This window comes from Dendronephthya gigantea, unplaced genomic scaffold (genome assembly GCF_004324835.1).
Source record: "Dendronephthya gigantea isolate DGI-Jeju-01 unplaced genomic scaffold, DenGig_1.0 000083F, whole genome shotgun sequence".
In the NCBI taxonomy this organism is placed as follows: Eukaryota; Metazoa; Cnidaria; class Anthozoa; order Malacalcyonacea; family Nephtheidae; genus Dendronephthya; species Dendronephthya gigantea.
The window spans coordinates 51,069-72,383 of NW_021163093.1; the positions used below are offsets into that span (position 1 = coordinate 51,069).

At 35.5% G+C, this 21,315-nt stretch overlaps 1 protein-coding gene and 1 pseudogene across 1 annotated transcript; one reads left to right on the forward strand and one right to left on the reverse strand.

The window, feature by feature from the left end:
* Window positions 1-5,094: 5,094 nt before the first annotated feature.
* On the forward strand, window positions 5,095-7,830 carry LOC114532994 (annotated as a pseudogene).
* Window positions 7,831-8,327: 497 nt separating this feature from the next.
* On the reverse strand, window positions 8,328-10,775 carry LOC114532995 (exonuclease 1-like). The gene is made up of 8 exons (XM_028554570.1): window positions 10,624-10,775; window positions 10,394-10,513; window positions 10,176-10,293; window positions 10,014-10,082; window positions 9,385-9,746; window positions 9,187-9,274; window positions 8,858-8,930; window positions 8,328-8,662 (listed from the first exon to the last, which is right to left on the reverse strand). Exons 1-8 carry the CDS (start codon window positions 10,773-10,775, stop codon window positions 8,328-8,330), a joined length of 1,317 nt encoding a protein of 438 aa, XP_028410371.1.
* Window positions 10,776-21,315: the final 10,540 nt, after the last annotated feature.

Here is a 21,315-nt window from a genome sequence, read left to right on the forward strand (position 1 = left end):
TATTATTCATGATAAATGATGGTTACCATGGCAGCAATAATTTTCATTATGATGATCTTGATCATATTTAGCATATTATTCATGATAAATGATGGTTGCCACGGCAACCAATATCATCATTTTGATGATAATAATCAAAATTAACATATCATTCATAATAAATTATGGTTGCAATTTTAACCATGATGATCATTATGACGATCTTGATTATATTTAACGTATTATTCAGGGTAAATGATGGTTGCCATGGTAGCAATGATGATCATTATGATGATAATGATCAAAATTAACATATCAATCATAATAAATTATGGTTGCAATTTCAACCATGATGATCATTATGATGATCTTGATCATATTTAGCATAATATTCATGATAAATGATGGTTACAATGGCAACTATAATTTTCATTATGATGATGTGGATCATATTTAGCATATTATTCATGATAAATGATGGTTGCGATGGCAACAATGATTATCATTATGATGATAATGATCAAAATTAACATATCAATCATAATAAATTATGGTTCCAATTGCAACCATGATGATCATTATGATGATCTTGATCATAATGAGCATAATAGTCTTAATAAATCATGGTTGCTATGGAAACTATGATGATCATTATGATGATCTTGATCATCATTAGTCCAATAATCATAATAAATTATGGTTACTATGAAAACCATAATTTTCATTATTATCATCTTGATCATATTTAGCATATTATTCATGAAAAATGATGGTTGCCATGGCAACCATTGTCATCAATTGACGATAATGATCCAAATTAACATATCAATCATAATAAATTATCGTTGCAATTGCAACATTGATGATCATTATGATGATCTTTATCATATTTAGCATATTATTCATGATAAATGATGGTTACCATGGCATCCATAATTTTTATTATGATGATTTTGATCATACTTAGCATATTATTCATGATAAATGATGGTTGAAAGTGCAACCATGATGATCATCATGATGATCTTGATCATAATTAGCATAATAATCATAATAAATCATGGTTGCTATGGAAACCATGATGATCATTATGATGATTTTTATCATATTTAGCATATTTTTCATGATAAATGATGGTTGCTCTGGCAACGATTGTCATCATTTTAAAGATAATGATCAAAATTAACATATCAAGCATAATAAATTATGGTGGCAATTGTAACCATGATGATCATTATGATCATCTTGATCATATTTAGCATAATATTCATGATAAATGATGGTTAGCATGGCAACTATAATTTTCATTATGATTATCTTAATCATATTTAGCATATTATTAATGATAAATGATGGTTGCCATGGCAACCATGATGATCATTAAGATGATCTTGATCATCATTAGTATAATAATCGTAATAAATTATGGTTAGCATGACGGCCATAATTTTCATTATGAGGAGCTTGATCATATTTAGCATATTATTCGGGCGGTGTACGAACTGGCGTCGCAATGCATGACGGGCGAAGGTTTTTCAAAATGGCGACGAAAGAAAGATAATTTGGTAAGTCTCTTACACGTATTTTCCTCTGTTGTATTATAGTTCATTCTTATTAAGACATATTGATTTACAGCTATGAAAAAACTATTTCAACAACCATGGCTTTTTAAGTCTGGTTAGCTTGTTTTACATATGCACAAAGGCGATATCGAAAGCACTTAGATATCGCGGTAAATTATTATCCAATCTTGTGCGTTTTAGTTCTGGCTATGCCCTGCAAGTTCCATGATGCATACATTTGCCTATATTTGGAAGATGCGTATACTGACCGATGGCCTGTGCATGGTAATATGGCATTTTGGGATGAAGCAGCATCTTCAGTGAACAAGGCATGCAACAGCAAGTCTTCTAGAACAGGTAAACAGAATGTGTTAGCCATTATAGCCATGGTCTGGTGAATGGGGGATACAGTATTATCAAGTTGCTTAGCCCAAAAAATGGCTCCACCATGGCTCAATGGCTTATTAACAATTTAGCAACATTGCCGAAGTCATTCTGTTTCATTCATTTCACTATAAAACCTCATCAAACCTAATTATTTGTTTGATAATGCAATGTCTTAAAACAAAAATACTTATATTATATTTACAGTAGTAATTTTTTATAAGGATTTATTTTTCCTAAATCTTTTTTACAAGTCCTTCATGTCTCACACGAGTTACAAAGGAATTATCGAAACAGTTTAGATCCCTATCAGAGGCCGAAGATGCACTAAATATTGAACACCTGGTCAATTCCACATTTGTTGAAAATAATAGTCCACAGAGATTTATCATTAATGATGAATGCTTATCACCAATTTTCAAATGTTCTCCACATCAAGATCATAAAAGTGGCAAAACTGTCGGTGATGTGATAAAAGATTTTGTATCATGTTTTCAAACAATGACGTCCACACGACTGAAGATGCAAATATTAACTCACATATTGAAGCAATGTGTTATTGCTATGGATGGTACAGAATTCCTTAAATTTATCAATGATGATTACCTGGAGAGAAGCCTTGGTGCCATGAAAACACTCTTCTGTAATGGCAAAGCAAACCTTATTTATAGTCTAAGCAAATGTTTTGAAAATGCAACCACACGAATGCCATTGGATCGGATGCCTTTTGGTTTGATTGATTACAATATCCGTTTCTTTGCTCGTGACAGGACATGCAATCTTCATATGGAAGAGCATTATGCTTTATGGCTGGAGACAATGTTCTCTCATTTTGGCCATAAGTGGCTATGTCTCCATCGTGGTCCAATGTGACAGTATGAGAAAGATCCAATTACAAACGATGGTGACATTATCCAAGAGGCATTACAGCAGTCATCAATCAACCTGGATACTTCCTGTTCAGATATTGGCATAGACGAGTTTAATATGTTATCTGTCAATGTTAGTTACAGGAAAAAGAAAAGCAGGCAAGTTAGAAAATGGGACAAGTCAGGGCCTAGAGTTAAAGATTGATGGTATGGAAATAAACAATGTCACCTCTTGGAAATTACTAGGCGTAACTCTAGACTCGATTATGAGCTATGAGCCGCATGTGGATGAACTTTCAAAAACGATCTCGAAACGTCTTGGACTTTTAAAACATATCAGTCCCTATTTAAAGCAGCGACAGCGTGAAATGTTTTATACAAGTGTGATAAAGCCTACTCTCATGTATGGTAGCATGATATGGGACACTTGTAGTAATATGTCTAAGCAGTCCATTCTTAAGCTACAAAGGAGGGCTGCTAGAATCATCTTAAGTGTAGATACAAAGACGCCATCTATAACTCTATTTAATACACTAAATTGGCTACCTTTTTATAAGGAAAGTCTTATTAAACGTAATACTTTAGTCTATAAAAGAGTAAATGATTATAATGTTCCAATGTACATCTGTAATTCCTTAGAAAGAAATTGTGACACTCATAGTAGAGACACGCGTTATGATAATCTAAATCTAGTAACTCATAAATATAAGCGTGAAACAGAAGGTGGACATACTTTTGCAGTCAGGACCGCAAAGAAATGGAATGCATTAAAGACTAGCCTTAGAAACCAGGCTTCTATTAGATGTTTTAAGCGTACTTTTTACAAGGACCTTTTAGATGCACAAAAGGCCACTATGCTTTTTTAAATAGTAATATTTTATAAATTAGTTTTAGACAAGAGTATCGTACTATATATTTATTATAGGGCCACAGGTTTGTCAGTAGCTATGCTAACTGTTATGTGTTACCCTGTTTAAATAAAGTCCATCAATCAATCAATCAATCAATCAGTCAACTTCAGTTTGTGTGACTTATCTAGTAATGATGACACAGTATCCCACTATGCAACTTGTGAAGAAATCGAAACTGAGACCACCAGCATTCCTGTAGTTTCACCACACTTTTATCCTCATATGGAGGCCCAAACTAATGCTTCCATTGAAGTATATTCTATTGATACAGTATCACCTGATAATCTCCCACCTGGTACCACCATTGTTCCTACAGTATCACCTGACAATCCTCCACACGATATCACCATTGTTCCTACAGTATCACCTGATAATCTCCCACCTGGTACCACCATTGTTCCTACAGTATCACCTGACAAACCTCCACATGATACCACCATTGTTCCTACAGTATCACCTGACAATCTCCCACCTGGTACCACCATTGTTCCTACAGTATTACCTGACAATCCTCCACATGATACCACCATTGTTCCTACAGTATCACCTGATAATCTCCCACCTGGCACCACCATTGTTCCTACAGTATCACCTGACAAACCTCCACATGATACCACCATTGTTCCTACAGTATCACCTGACAATCTCCCACCTAGTACCACCATTGTTCCTATACCACCTGACAATACCCCTACCATATCTAAAGATGAACCTTTCAATCTTCTTTGTGGACATCCATGTCAAAAGAGACTGAACAGGATATAGCGCTGGGATTAGTTTGTTGTAAAGAATTGGAGAAATTTCATAATATAAACCCAATGGCAAAGGAAGATGTCAACAGCACAACCCAGATATTTATGATCCAATGAACGTGAGTTGTAGCAACCACTAAGCTGTATGGAAACAGATTGTGTAACAATATACTTAAATAATTAATTTGTAATAGACCAATCATTGTGTCACAAGTCACGATATATTTAATTGTTCATAATTTACTGTCTTTTTCTTTTTGTTTGTACTGCAGTAGCATCCTATTCATTAAATGTTGATGATTCATATAACTGAAAAAATAATATTTTTTTAGAGCAAAGTGAATATTGCAAGCATCAGTGCCCGGCAAATCCAAAAACGCATTGAGACATCTGGATTTACAAAAAATGCTGAAATTCAAGTGAGTAATATAATATTTCCAATAATTTTGACTGGTTTTGCAATTGCAATACTCTGAGTTAGACAGTGAGAATAAAATTTGTTGGCATTAGGTGGAGTAAAATCTGTTAAGAGGCCGGCTTCGGCGGCAATGGGTTAATGATCATTGAAAAGCAATCCATTTGCAATGTGTTATTAACAGATGTTCAAGTACAGTACACATGTTTATTCTCTTCTTAGATGCAGGCACTCACAAAAGCTAAAGAGGCTAATCTCTACGGGCGGTGGTGGATAAAGGCTGATGCATGTGACATTAGAAAAGGTTTAAGAGAAAGCACACATGGGCTGTGGGCTTGTGATGAGGATTTAGGTGATGGATCATTACAAATACTATTTAAAGAATACAAAGCAAGGTGCTCATTTGTCAGGAATATTGGTTCTACACATAGAATAGATTGGATTTTCAGGGACATCAACAAAGTGGTCATTGACCTTCAGAATGATTTGTATTTCCTAACAGCTGGTGCGAAAGCTGCAAATGATGCATACAATAAAGCTGTCAAGGAGGGTCGGGCAGCTGAAAAAAGCATGATGGAATTGGCTTGGGATGCTGCTGGTTTGATGATTTGATTAGGAAATTACAAAGTCTACGGTCTGCTTTAAATGATTTTCTTTGTGGTTCTGATGACAAGAATGTGAACTTGTGCTCAATCAAAGTGGAGCTTTTGAATTACCTCATAGGTTTATTTTCCAAGAAGCGAACAGCTGCTACACATTTATTAGTATTTATGATTGCAGACGAGCAGAGAAACCATAAGCCCTATGCAATTCCTGTATGGTTCTTGCCATATATGTCCTTATCTGATGGGAAATTGAGAGAGCTTGAAATCCAGCTGGGAGATTCTATGAGGAGTAAAGGAATGACAGTTGCAGGTTTGTGACAGTTGTATACTGCGGTAACACCAATCTTGATACTTAGTATATTTTACCAGGTATATTACTTGTAAATTTATTTTTAATTACACCTCTTTATTTCAGGGTTCACAACAGATGGTGAATTTAATTCACTTCGCACAATGGGTAGAACACGACCAATATCTATAATCCAAGTGTTAAGGGATGCAAGAAAACAAGCAAAAAGTATTCATGTGAAAACCATGTTATCCTATTTCACTCTGGATGAAAAAGGTATTTGCTGGTTTTATCAAAGCATTTATAATATAATACTGTAGATTAAGGAAAATAATTATTACATTCATTTGCCTGGTAAATGCTTTGTTTCAAATAACCATTAAGTATATGAATTTGATTTTTAGGGCATCCAGTCTGTTGTCATCCAGCTATTCCTACATTCTTTATGTCAAGTCAAGAAAAGCCAGTGCCATTTGAAAATGCTGTCAACATTTTGCGGAGGAAGTTATTCCCATTCATGTATGATCCACACCCATGGATTAAAGGTACAGTAGTTTTACATACAACCGTGTATCACAGCCTGGCAGTGTAGCATATGGTAGAGATACTGTAATCTGACAATCCTCAAACTGATTGAGCATGTGTAATTGTTTTATGCAGGGCGACCTGAAACCACTGGCGAAGTCTTGAAGTCCATTATGGCTATCTTCCTCTACTGGAAACGTGTTGATGATTTGAAGGGTCCATCCAACTGATCCTTCAAATTTTACTGATAACCTATACCAACCAGAGATAGATGCAAATGGCGAAAAGATGAACGAAAACGGCGAAAAACGTTGCATCTCAAGGGTTCGTGGAGGGCACATTCCAGGTTTAGATTTACGTCATCTCAGGGATGTTTGCATGACCCTTCAACTGGTTTAACTTATGCTGCACTCACAGGAAAGAACAAGCAATCTGTCCCTGACTGTGAGCGTCTCATAGGCCCAGGAGTGATAGCATTCCTTGAAACAAATGGTCATGTGAGTGATTCTGCCATAATAAAATGTCTTCAAAACTGGTACAAAGCAGTGGATGGGCGGGGTTTAACAGAAATGCAGAGATCATCCTACTATAAGGATATGAAAGACTGGTTGTTGGCTGACTGGATGCCTTACTATCATACCCTTCCTGATTACACATACATGGATGTTAACAGGTATTTTACAGGGATGTTTAGACATAGTAGATCAATAAGTGCAACGTTTCTAGCTCGTTGTGCATTGCCTTTACTCATATTAATAAGCTTTGTGATTGGTTGATTACAACAATGAAGACACAACTATAGAAATAAACTTTCAAGAGCAACAAATAATCAAAGACAGTGATAGTGATCACTTTTGGTTTGGTAAGCCTGTCACAAAATGTTTACTCGGTTTTACAGTATGTCAAAGCATTCTTTAAATATCTGTGTCAATGCATTATGCATAGCAAGTGGTGTGAAAATTTTCAAATTTTTCACTTCTTTTATTTATGGTGAGATATTTTTATTTAAACACAATCTTGATATTTTATGATTGTAGAAAGATAAAGGGCACATGTGGCCTGACACAAGAGATCGTGATTGGCCTAATAGCCAACCTGGAGAGTAGAGAGCAGCGGCGTGTAGAATACCAAGATCGTGGTATTGCCCCTGAACACCCCCGTGCCTCCGGAACCGATGATGTTGAAGGCATTATTGGCCTTATGCATGAAATGCTTGGAGATATATTTGATATGAAACAGTTTCTTGATGCCCAGAAGAAAATCCTGAATGAATTCACCAAGAGAATTAATCCCAATCTGAAGTTTTTCTATGGGTCTGGCTCAAAGGAACGTTATTCAGATTTTGACTTGCCGTCATTTAATCAGCCATCACATGGTAGAAAGCAAGAGAGACTTGACATGGTAAATTTGTCATGTAGGGGTGATCCGGGTGTCTTTGTGGCAAACCGTGCGTCTTTGCCACAGAAGGGTCAACTCACTGCACGAGCAAAGTTCCACAAGCAACCTGTGGAGCTTCCACCATTACAAGATAAATGTTAATTATTGCAACTGGTTAACTACAAAATAGTTTAAAATATTTATTTCACAGTTTTACTGGCATGTACTACTTTGTTGTCCCATAATCCTTTTTTTGTGATTGTGATTGTCAAATAGAGCCGATCATGCGGAAAGTTGTACAACGAATTTTCTCCACTAATTAATACATTAAGTGCCTTGTCAGATAGAACTGGGTGAACATATTGTGTAAGTTCTTTTGCTATGTACCCTACTTTTTGATAGTTGGATGAAGATTTTACATAAACTGCTATTGCATTTTTATCATACACATTTTAAGGTTCAGCTTCTAATTTAGCAAAAACAGATCTGTTGTGCTCCTCTAGATGGATGTAGGCATCCTCAAGGGCCTTTTGCCGGTCCATACTATGACAAGTTCCTAGAACCTTGAACGGCAAACTGTGATACATATCATGCACTGGTTCATCATGGACTGGTTCATCATGCACTGGTTCATCATGCACTGGTTCATCATGCACTGGTTAATCATGCACTGGTTCATTAGTAGACCCCATAAAACCATCGCTGTCTTCACAAACACTCGAGACCAAGGAAGTTGACACTAATCTCCACAGAACAGTATATATAGAACCACTAATTGCAATTTCACAGTGTGAGGTACACATGAATGTTCCTGGTTGTGTATCTGCCACTTTGTACTTTTCAATGACGCCCATACATATCCTTCCATCTTTCTTAAATTGGACAAATGAAAATTCCAAGGTCACTACTGGGAATTGTGGGATCTTCCATAAAACTGATGACAACTTTTTAATGTGGATAATGTCACATATGAATTCTTGGCAATTGCTATCATCTAAAATGTGAAATTGACATGTAAGTAATTGTTGATGCACAGTTAGTCTTACATTTATAGATCAGTGTAAATGTGTAATTTATAATATCCTACATTGTGATAATAAAACAGCCTATAACCTTTGAAGTCAATAGTTATTGAGTTCACTGCCTGTAACTGAATAGTCATTACAGATAGGAAAGGTGATAAACTTACCACCACAATCAGGTAATGCAGAGGAAACCAATGCAGGAACCTTCTTATTTGATTGTATAACAATTGACCTTTCCTACAGCATGATAATAATCATTATAACTCTCACTCATCACTGATCATTCTATAGACGTTTTCTCAATTTACATGATTTTAATTGATCTCAATTTCACATTATTGTCTTATAAGTTATACGTGCCTTCATGCAAATTCAGAAAGTACCCAATACATTCTAATACTTATTATTAATGTCTGAGTAGTGAATTTTACATAAAAATCTTATTTAACACATAAATTAATGTAAAATGCATGTCATTTAATACTTTACCTACCATAACTGGATAGTTATTTACTTTCTCCCTATTTTTTGTGTTTACATTTCCAACCACCATTTCCTTGGCATATAAATCATCCAGCAAACTTTATTATGTTAATTATTAAGGACAATAATGCAACTGAACTATTACCTGTCAATATTATTACATTATAACACAATCGTTATGACATTTCAATAATTTAAGTATGGATACTCTCCACAGAGATGTTGAACAACTGCAGATAATGCAGTCTCACATTCATGTAAATGGGTTGTTGATAAAATATCCAGATTAAAAAGAGTTTGGTGTCTGAAAATAGCTTCAGCTCCAATGAAATGGTCTTTATATTCCTGTGTTCCTGCTTTCTTTAGAAGTAGTTCGCACAAGTCCTCATTTGGTTGTTGTATGAGGCGGTATGCTGTGTGTATGCCAACACCTTTCAAATTCTTGACATAATCACAACCAGCAGCTATACACATTTGCTTGAACTTTTTATGGTTTAGGTTTAAACCATTTAATATTTCAGACAAAGTAAAACATTCTCCATCTCCACTCATTTTCAGCTTAACCAGTACCTAGAACACAATTAAAGCAATTGTTAAATGCAGCAAATGGAAAATGTTGTGTTACTAGCAGATCGGCGTCTTGTTAAAAATATAAAAAGGATAACTTGAATAGTTTTAAGAGGGTTTAAATAGTTTTAATTTTCCAAAAGAAACATTTTATATGCAAACCAGTCCAACACATCCTGACTGGAATATATACAATAACAAACCTTTTCACATCCATACACCAAAATCTGAATCTTCTGTGATAACAAAATCTGCATGACCATGACATACCATATGGGCTATTTGTGCATCCGATTCATAGGGTGATACAATGTACCTCACACATTCTGCTAAACATATCTAATTAAAAAGAACAATGTATATAATGTAAAAAATGCACTGGGTGCAATAGAGTTATAGAGTTAAAAATATAGCACTTTATCATTTACTTACATTGACACAAACCATGATATCTTCAAATGTAATTGATGCTGCCCGGCTATATATACGATTTGCTTCATCTTTGGTAATGTTTTGCCCCTCAGCTTGTTTCAGAATCTGCTCTCGTTCTCTGTTTGCATTTTTTAAAAATATGTCTGTTTAAATTTTTGTTGTTAAAGTCAAATGTCGGGTACATTTAATTAACCTATTCATGACTGAACAGAACTCACCTTTGTCTTCTCTCATGCTCAATCGCTTTGCCTGGTAAATCAAATCCATCGAATACCACGAACGGAACAACACCTGATTCTTTCACTATCCGTAAATGTGCCTCGAAAATATCACCAAATCTATTAGTACGAACAGTTTTTTAGCACTCATTGACAATGACTATATAGTCAGACATTCAGTATTTCGAATGATCATGATCGTATGACTATAATAGTAACTATTGACTAACCTTATGCGATTCCCAGTTTGTTTTATAGACACACATAAAGCCTTGTGTATCCACCATGATGCATCTATTGCTGCAGTTTGACCAGCGAATGCTTTTAAATTACACTCCTTCCTGAATTTCTTAACAAAAGCTAGTAGTCCATTAATTCCCATATTAGTAAACAAAGTGTTAATGAGGTGCTGACATGTTCACTCAACCGTGGCCGACATGCAAATGAGATGAATTCGATTTTCATCCGTCATGCATTGCGACGCCAGTTCGTACACCGCCTGCATATTATTGATGATAAATGATGGTTGCCATGGCAACCATTATTTTAATTATGACGATCTTGATCATATTTAGTATATTATTCATGATAAATGATAGTTACCAAGGCAACCATAATTTTCATTATGACGATCTTGATCATATTTAGCATATTATTCATCATAAATGATGGTTGCCATGGCAACCATTATCATCATTTTGATGATAATGATCAAAATTAAATATCAATCATAATAAATTATGGTTGCAATTGGAACCATGATCATCATTATGATGATCTTGATCATAATTAGTATATTATTCATGATAAATGATGGTTACCATGGCAACCATAATTTTCACTATGATGATCTTGATCATATTTAGCACATTATTCATGATAAATGATGGTTGCCATGGCAAGCATTATCATCATTTTTATGATAATGATCCAAATTAACATATCAATCATAATAAATTATGGTTGCAATTGGAACCATGATTATCATTATGATGATCTTGATCATATTTAGCATATAATTCATGATAAATTATGGTTACCATGGCAACCATAATTTTCATCATGATGATCTTGATCATATTTAGCATATTATTCATGATAAATGATTGTTACCATGGCAACCATAATTTTCATTATGATGATCTTGATCAGAATTAGCATAATATTCATGATAAATGATGGTTGCCATGGCAACTATTATCATCATTTTGATGATAATTATCAAAATTAACATATCGATCATAATAAACTATGGTTGCAATTGCAACCATGATGATAATTATGATGATTTTGATCATATTTAGCATATTATTCATGATAAATGATGGTTACCCTGGCAACCATAATTTTTAATATGATGATCTTGACCATTTTTAGCACATTTTTCATGATAGATGATGGTTGCCATGGCAACCATTATCATCATTTCATGATAATGATCAAAATTAACATATCGATCATAATAAACTATTGCTGCAATTGCAACCATGATGATCATTATACTGATTTTGATCATATTTAGTATATTATTCATGTTAAATTATGGTTACCAATGCAAACATAATTTTCATTATGATGATCTTGATCATATTTAGCATATTAGTAATGATAAATGATGGTTACCATGGCAACCATAATTTTCAATATGATGATCTTGATCATATTTAGCATATTATTCATGATAAATGATGGTTACCATGGCAACCATGATTTTCATTATGATGATCGTGATCATATTTAGCATATTATTCCTGATAAATGATGGTTGTCATGGCAACCATTATTATCATTTTAATGGTAATGATCAAAATTAACATATCAATCATGATAAATTATGGTTGCAATTGCAACCATGATGATCATTATGAGGATCTTGATCATACTTAACATATTATTCGGGTTTGGTTAAAATGCGGAAGCGGATACGGAACGGATCAACGGAACGGAACGGAACGAATATGGGGTTAAAATGCGGACGGATATGGGGTTAAAATGCGGAATGGATATGGCGTTAAAATGCGGACGGATATAGGGTTAAAATGCAGAACGGATATGGGGTTAAAATGCAGACCGATATGGGGTTAAAATACGGAGCGGATATGGAGCCGCATGGAAAATCTAAACACGATATCTTTTTATTTTTCTAAAAACCTGACACCACAAATAACAGAAAAGTCCTAAACTTCCCGCAAATGCGCAAAAGAAATTTCCGCTACACAAAGAAGCAGGAGCAAAGGGATTACTGTTTCCGATTTCCATATTTGACCGAATCACCGACACGTTGGGGAATTTGGTCTTTAATATTTTGCTATTTTTGCCACAATTTTCGCCCGAAGCAGGATATTTTTTATGCCCGTACCTTTTTGAAAATTTTTGAAATTTCTTGAAAATGAAATAACAAATTTTAAATGTGGAAGACTGCATTTTGAAAATGAAACTAAATACTTCTATTTTTTGCTCATTCAATTGTATTATTTTGTACGTTAGTGAAACACGCTAGTCGTCAGGATGTCCCTTTTTGGTGGCTTTACACCAACAGCTCAGGCTGTCGAAAATGTTAGCACTTCTGCAGCATTTGAGGACGTGAACTTCCCGAGCTTTTCATTTCGAGCGCTTTTGAACAAAGATGAGATTGGACGCGGAGGGTTTTCCTCCGTTTTTACAGCGGAATTACCACAAAGTAGAGAAAAGGTGGCTGTGAAAAAGTTTTTAGGAAGTGATCAAATAGACGCCAAAATCTTACTGAAAGAGGCAAAACTTTTAAACAGTTTACGATATCCAAACATCGTAGGATTTAAAGGTATCTGTAAGGATAATTACGCATTACTTCTAGAATTTGTCCAGTTCGATTTCAAGCCTTTTGGGATAGACCTGCTGGTGAGTTCTCTTGTGGAACTACTGTGTCATTTTGACAAATCCGACTGTGAACACGTTTCGGAAAAAGTGTTTTATAGGGCCGTGAAAGATGTGGCACTTGGAGTCCAATACCTTCTCGTCAAAGGACTTGCCCACCGAGATTTAAAGCCGGCAAATGTTCTTGTCTCGAACCAACATTACAGTGGCATGACAGACCAAAATGATATCGAAAGAGAAAGTTTAACATCACCTCTAGTGTGCAAGTTAACCGACTTTGGTGAGAGTCGATCACGAGGAGTTCAAACCAATACCATCATAACCAGCAAAACAAGTGGGATCGGTAGAGGCACACCAGTTTTTATGGCACCGGAAATCTTAGTCAAAAACTCGTCTGTCAGAAAAGCCTCACTACCGTTTTTGCAAAAAGCCGACTTATGGTCGTTTGGAATGGTCGTGTTTTGTATCATTAACCCAGGTTTGAAACATCCTTACGAGTTAAACATCCAAATGGAAGGGAATATCATGAGCGCTGTTGTGTGTTTAGAAAAGATGATGGAGTGTCGTTCAAAACCGATACCACAAGAGAAGTATAGCAGGAAGCAAAGCGAAGAATGGAAAGAATTGCGACATTATTCAAAGGTTACATTTACGAAAGTCACCATGAAATGCTAAAAGAAGTTCTGAAGATGCCTCAGGCTCAGACGGTGAAATACATCTTAAGGTTAGCCAAGCCTCATTTTTTGAACAATGTAACAAGCTTGCAGCAAACCAAATACAAGCAGGTCTTGTGCTTGACCAAGAAGAAATCAATCAGCTAAACTCGTATGTAACATCAGGCGATGCCACTAATAGTTGCACGTTTCTTTGCTTAAAAATTGCTGATAGCATTTTACGGGCAAATGTTACCGCTTCGATAAATTTATGGAAAGATGTTGCTGAGATATCTGAAAGTTTTATCTTAACTCTTCCTGAAGATATAAATAATATCCGCCAGATCTCATTGACCTATGATGTTATGGAAACATACACTTTATTGAAAAACGCTAAATTGCTTTCATCGGACTATACATTTACCGAAGAGTTACCATACGCGTTCGGTGTTTTTTCAGATGAAGGCAAGGCAAAGCTGGCCAAAAAGATTGAAGAACTCATGAAAAATCCAGGAGAATCACTCGTCGCGCTATATACATGTGAACCATACACTCTACTTCTTGGTTTTATTTTGGATAGCGTATTTATTTTGGATACACACGCTGTTCCAGAAGATTGTGGTGGAATGGAAACAGGCATGGTGAAAACATTCCATGGGCGACCAGAAATGGCGTCAACATCCGCCTGCTCGTGGCTGTGGAAAAGGCTAGAGAGCGCTGGCGTACAGAATAGCTCACAATCCCTCTCTGTTATGAAGGCAGAAAAATCAAGGTATTTTTCTCTCATTTATCTTATCAGGACTCATTTATCTCATTTATCTTATCATTTATCTCATATTATTCGTAGTGTTGCTTAGACGAATCAGGGAAAAAGAATACTAATAACTTCTTATTAACCAAGAGCGAGGTCTTTACTGCGAAATATCCGACTGAGGTCTTTTTGAACAGACCGAGCTCAAAGAGCGAGGTTTGTACAAAAAGATCGAGGTCCGATATTTCTCGTAAAGACCGAGCAAGCGAGGTTAATAAAAAGTTTATTATATGGCATATGGCAAACAAGAAATGCGTTATAGTAGCCTGGTACGCATTTTAAAAACAAAAAATATTGAATTATTTCGTTTACCAAAACAGTCCAGAGACGTCTTATTAATTTATACAATCAAAAGCAATTAAAATTTCTTTCGAATATTCATTTGGGCCTTTTTCATTTCGAATTTATCTGTCTGTTTTTCATCTCGTAAATGGATCGCCGGTAACGCTGGTCTTTTCGGGATAGTGCCGGTCCATTACGGGAAAGTAATGGACCGTGAAAATTCTTCTCAGCCAATCACTCAGCTCTATTTACCGGAAATAACGCTTGGCATGTAAAATAATAAATATTAAGATAATAATATAGGAAACAGGCCCTGATTGCGAGTACTAACAGCAACGATGTGATGGAAGATATTCCGTCAAATATGGTAAGTAATAACAGTAGTTTGACAAAAGAGTTAAATTGATGTCACCAGAATCGAGTGAACACGATATTAAAATATGCTTTTGCTTAGAATGTTAATTGTTCTTCTCACGACAATCAGTTTCAAAACCTGAGAAAAGATTTCCTAATTTCCAAAAACGGTATATTATTATATGCAATAATATATGATATACATAAAACTATGTTTATATGAAAACCTAAGCTCGTGCGTAAATTTTTTAACGAATTTAAAAAAATGTCATTCCTACGCAGTTTAAACGGCCGAAGTGAAGTGTGCATACCATCTCCAACGGCACATTTTGAAAAACAACAAACACCACTTTCGTTTTCCTCAACGCAATACTCGGTAAATTTGTGATTAGCTCATCTGTGGTATAAATTATTTAGTTATAAAATTGTATCTTAACTTATATAAAATTGATCTAGATTATTTTGATTTCGTTGTCTGATGAATCTGATGATAACTTATTTGATACTTTTTCTGGCGAGAAGAGTGAAGAAAGGATTAATACTCATAAAAAACAGGTTCCGATTAGGAGTACCAACTGCAACGACATAATTGAAGATATTCCGTCAAAATTTGTGATTCATATTTGCAGTGTATGATATTGTAGAAAAGTGTAGAATACAAAATTATTATTTTGTTTTGTTTAGAATATTGACCTTTCTTCTCATGAAAAGTTTCAAAACCTGATAAACGATTTCCCAATTTCTAAAAATAGGTATATATTTGATTGCTTATTCAGTAGATTTCTATCTAACTGTGCTAATTGTAACCTGCAATTTTGAATGGTGTTATTGACAATATCAATTTGCTTGCATAGGTACTAATAAGTCGTGTAGCTACCTCCAAAAACATTTACTTATATTCTAAAAATTTAATCTTTCTTGCGCAGCTCGAACAACCGAACATCGTCACTCTCAACATTGTCGTTTCCCTCAACGCCGGTAAACACACGATTGTCTTTCGGAAGTATAAAATGAATTTTCCTTGTGATATATATATAATTGGATTTAAACTTCCTCAAGGCTACATTGACTTGTTTGTCTGATGAATCTGCCGATGACTCTGATTCAGACGCCCGAAAGTATGCAAGATAACTCAAAATGTTAAATTAAAAATTTCGTAGTGTTGCTTAGCTTTCCAAATTATAAACAGTAGCAATTATAAGCTTTTAGAAGAAAGGTCGTGATGGATAATACAGATGCCGAATATGACTCCTGCCACTGTCCACCTTCAAATAAAAAAGGTACATATTTATAATTACAAAGGTTAATATTGAAAATTCTGGCCTCTGATTGGTCGAGTGACCTTGGAATATTACGCGACAATCACCTAAGGGATTTTTCAAAATGGCGGCGAGTTGTTTTTGCAAACGTGACAGATGAAAATACTGTACCTAAAAGCACAAAAAAGTGAAAAAATTAGGCCTAAAATTGTTTTCAAGTTAAAAACTACTCTGCATGTAGAACGCTTTTTAACTTGATTGTGCGAAAAAATCTTTTTTCTTTTATTAATAGAAGAAGATTTTTATCATTTCAAAAAAGTTATAAAATGCGATGACCTCGTCCATCTGTGACGTAATCACGTCATTCAGTTGTAGGTTTATTGCAGTGTTAATTTGGAAACCGTAAAATAACAGTGATACTTTTTGTACATGCATAATCTAGGCAAATAGGTGAAATAGCATAATACATGTTTTGTCAGAGCATCTGACTTTTTTAGGGGAAAAATTACAAAAGGAGAAGTATGAATTAGCAACTGGAACTATAGAGTTGCTTTAATCTTCATTTATTATAAAATAATAAAAGATTTGCTATAGTCCTGCTAGATATTTTTGTCTGTTTGTAAAATATGTATTTTCTACAACAGATCCGCTTTTTTAGTAAATTACCTTCGTAATTATTCGTAATTAAAAACAATTATTCACTTTGGCTATAGGTGCCCCAAAATTTTACTAGAAATTTTTCGGTAATTTGTCAAGATAATGCAGTAATATATTACCAAATTATATTGACAAATTACCGAGAACGTTTATCAAAAATTACCGCGAAATTTTGGGGCGCCAATGCTTAGACTCGGTTGACTCGTCTCATTTAATTGTACCTTTTCTTGCTTTAACATAGTCATAAAAAATACTTTTTTTCAATAGAAATGCTGCTGAATTCTATCACAGGAAGTCTGCATTACCTGTTTTTGAATGGGCCAACAAGATTAAGACACCCGTTGAGATACTGGAAGTCTTATTAAAACCATGTGATAGCCGCAAACTTGTTCGTCAGTCCCAAATAATATTGCCCATAATGTTTGCTTTTTGATCGATAAGGATTCATTGAAGTCCGCTGATGACTGAAAATCAGACGATATAGGGTCATGGAGAACAATGGTGTTCAGTATTTTCATTTGGCAATGCAGGGTGAATCAGTATTTTATCTTGCAGTGACAGTATAACGCAGGATGACGTAAAGCAGTACGTCATTAAAAGAACATATTACAAGAACAAATCGTCGAATGACTTAGGAAAAATTGTTTCATACTTAGAAGGTGAGTTATAATGTTCCCCGCTAACTTGGACGAAGAAGTAATTTTTAGCACCTATAATTAAGTCAGGTTTATTTTATACTTTACTATTCATTACATATGTTTAGGTCAGCGAGGCCTGGTATTCGTTCAATATATATTTGATGGCATTGAACATGAGGTAATACCTGCCAAGCATGGAAACTGCAAGAAACTAAATTCGATTGGATATGTACGAACAAAGGAAAGTACGATGAATATGCTAGAGAACGAAGCCACCAAGAGCGCACCAAAAGCAGCATATCATGCAGTTCAAAAAAAGAACGACGGTATAATGGGGGCATCTTCAATAAGCGATCTCCCAAGGAATCGGGCACAGGCGAAGTATATGAGACACAAGAATCTGGATTGCCGTACCATAGACAATGATGATTACCTAGTCATCCTACTGGAACAATGTAAGCGTCAGCAAATTGAGCGTAATGTTTCGCCATTTATCCGAGAAGTTACCTGCGCTCTGGAACTTAGATGTATCTTAGCGTTTGATGCGAATTAAACGATCTGGCGGCGTTTTGTAGTGATCCTGCTCAGTTTTCTGTATTTGGCGTCGATCCAACATTTAATCTTGGCCATTTTAATGTCACTGTTACCTCATTCCGGAATTTAAAAGTCGTTGACCGGAAAAATGGGCTTCACCCGGTTATGATTGGACCATTGCTACTCAGTCAAGCGAAGACTTTTGACGCCTATAACCAATTCTTTAGCATATTAGTGAGCCTGAACAAGAACGTTTGCGGCATTTTGGCGTATGGGGCAGATGAAGAAGAGGAGTTGTATAAAGCATTGGGTGTCAGTTTTCCTCACGCCTTACATTTAAGATGCTTCATTCATTTTCGCGAAAATTGCAAAGAAAAGTTGAGATCATCTAATATTCCGGAGCAGATACAGAAGGAATATCTGGCTGATATATTTGGGCGTCGCATTGGGGATGTTTGGGAGGAAGGTATATCGCTTGGTCTTTATTTTATACCTTTTTCATTCTTTACGTTAATATTTTTAAACAACAACAGTGGAAACTTATCACTATACTTGTACAGGCCTAGTTGACGCAAAAGATGCAGATGATTTTAGGCGGAAGTTAGACGAGGTTAAAGATTCTTGGAATGCCAAGGAAAAGCAATATCTCCCACACGAATGTCCTCCTGCATTCTTTAACTATATAGAGGAAAAGTTTCGAAAATCATGATCACATGATATAATATTATTTCAGTTTTTTTTACTCGTCAATATTTACTCGAAAATATCAGTTACTCCATGATTATTTATTTCTCACTTATTTGCAGTGCGATATGATTATTAAGACGATGTTGAAGGCTGTTCGGCGACATGCTGGCCTAGGAGATCCGCCCACAGCTTATTATAACAACGTCCCTGAGGCAGCAAATGCGATGATCAAGAGAGCAGTGACTTTTAAAAAGAATGAGATGCCGGAATTTTTTCAATAAAATGAGTACTCTCATCTTACAAAAAAAAGAAGATGTGGAGTCAGCCGTTTTTAATCATGGCCCATTTAACTTGGCGCCTAGGTTTTCAACCCATCAAGTTTCGCAAGAAAAATGGTTCGGGATGACCGTTAAACAAAAGGAAGCAACTTTGAAGAAATTCCACGCGGCAAAGATCTCTGATGCAGACACTGGTGAATCTGACAAGTCTGTCAATGATCAGCAAGTAACAACGGTATCAAATGAATCCCAGCTTTCAGTTGATCTTTTGAAATCTGACATCACATCAGTACCTAATGTAACATTAGTGGCAATTTCGAAAAAAGCAAAGGAGCTCCTTAACAAGGAAGATTCTATTTTTCGTGTACCAGGCTCTAATGATGCATTTGTGGTCGAAAGGCAAACATCGACAAAGCCACACTATGTTACAATTGCAAAAAATGGAAAGATATCATGCAGTGACTGTCCAGGGTGGAAAGCTTCGAAAATATGTGCACATGCTGTTGCTGTTGCAGAGAAATCTCAAACGACTGCGAAATATTTAAAGTGGCTTAAGGAGAAAGGTCCGAGCAGCATGAACATTACAGCCTTAGTAACGTGTGATAGTGATGCTGGCACCGGTAAAAAGGGAAAGCAAAAATCAACAGCGAGGAGAAAAGGTGGACGCTCCTCAAAACAGAGCCCTGTCACCACAACCGTTGACCGACCCAACCTTGTACCATTAAAACCACAATTAACAACATCACAAGCAGCGATGAATTTGCCACAGCCTCGATTATTGCTTTCAACCCCAACACTTTCACCGGTTTTTGCTTCGACAATGGCTCGTAGCATAGCACTTGCAGGTGAAGAATATTTTTTCGCTCTTCTGCAATTCTGTCACCCACTTGTTCGTAATTGCTTTTGGTGCTCACAATCTTTAAAGCCAGGAGGTAACATATCTCATCCACCATTTGATCTGGTAGTGGTAACACAAATGAACAGGTAGTGATAACACAAATGATTCTTTACTTCGCCACAGAATGGAGAAATGATGTCTAGAAAAGGAAACGTCTATTTTCACCCCCAACTCAGCTGTATAAGAATGAAACAGTCCTGCTTTGTACCAGACATAGTCCAATTACCACCAGCACATGCACCACATCTATTGCCTGAGCACATCATCTATTTGAAGCAGTTTGGTATGCGGTTTTAATATTATCAGGATTGACTAATTACCCTGGAATATCAATTTTTGTTGTGTTTTGTTTCGAATTTCCGACATGATGAGTGTCGCGTGTATAACAATTCTGCATTTCAACTATACATTATGGAAATTAATTTTATTGTAAAGGATTGACTAATTCCCCTGGAATATCAATATTTTGTTTTTGTTTCAAATTTGCGACATCATGAGTGTCGCGTGTATAATAATTTGCATTTCAACCATACATGATAGCCATTAATTTTATTGCAAAATACTTAGAGTAAAGTACAAAACTAAAAATTGCTGTAGCCCCCAGACTTTGCCCACTCTTGGTCGACTTCCGGATCTATTGATCATAGAAACGCCGTTTCGCAACGTTTTAATGCATGATCGAATTACTTACATTTGCTGTTTCTACGTTCGGTCAACCGACTGTGTTCAAATGTGTATATAGGCTTCGTGTGGTTGAACTGCCTTATGAGAATGATAAGTTTTTATAAAGTGTTCACTGAAATGCGAAAGTGATTGCTGAGAGTAATTTATATTTGTATTCTTTTTATATTTGAAATTAAAGGGATGTCCTAAAATGTTCCATGCATTAATTTAACTCCATCCTGTTTCCCCATATCCGTTACGCATTTTAACCCCATATCCGTCCGCATTTTAACCCTATATCCTTTCCACATTTTAACCCCATATTCGTCCGAATTTTAACCCTATATCCGTTGCG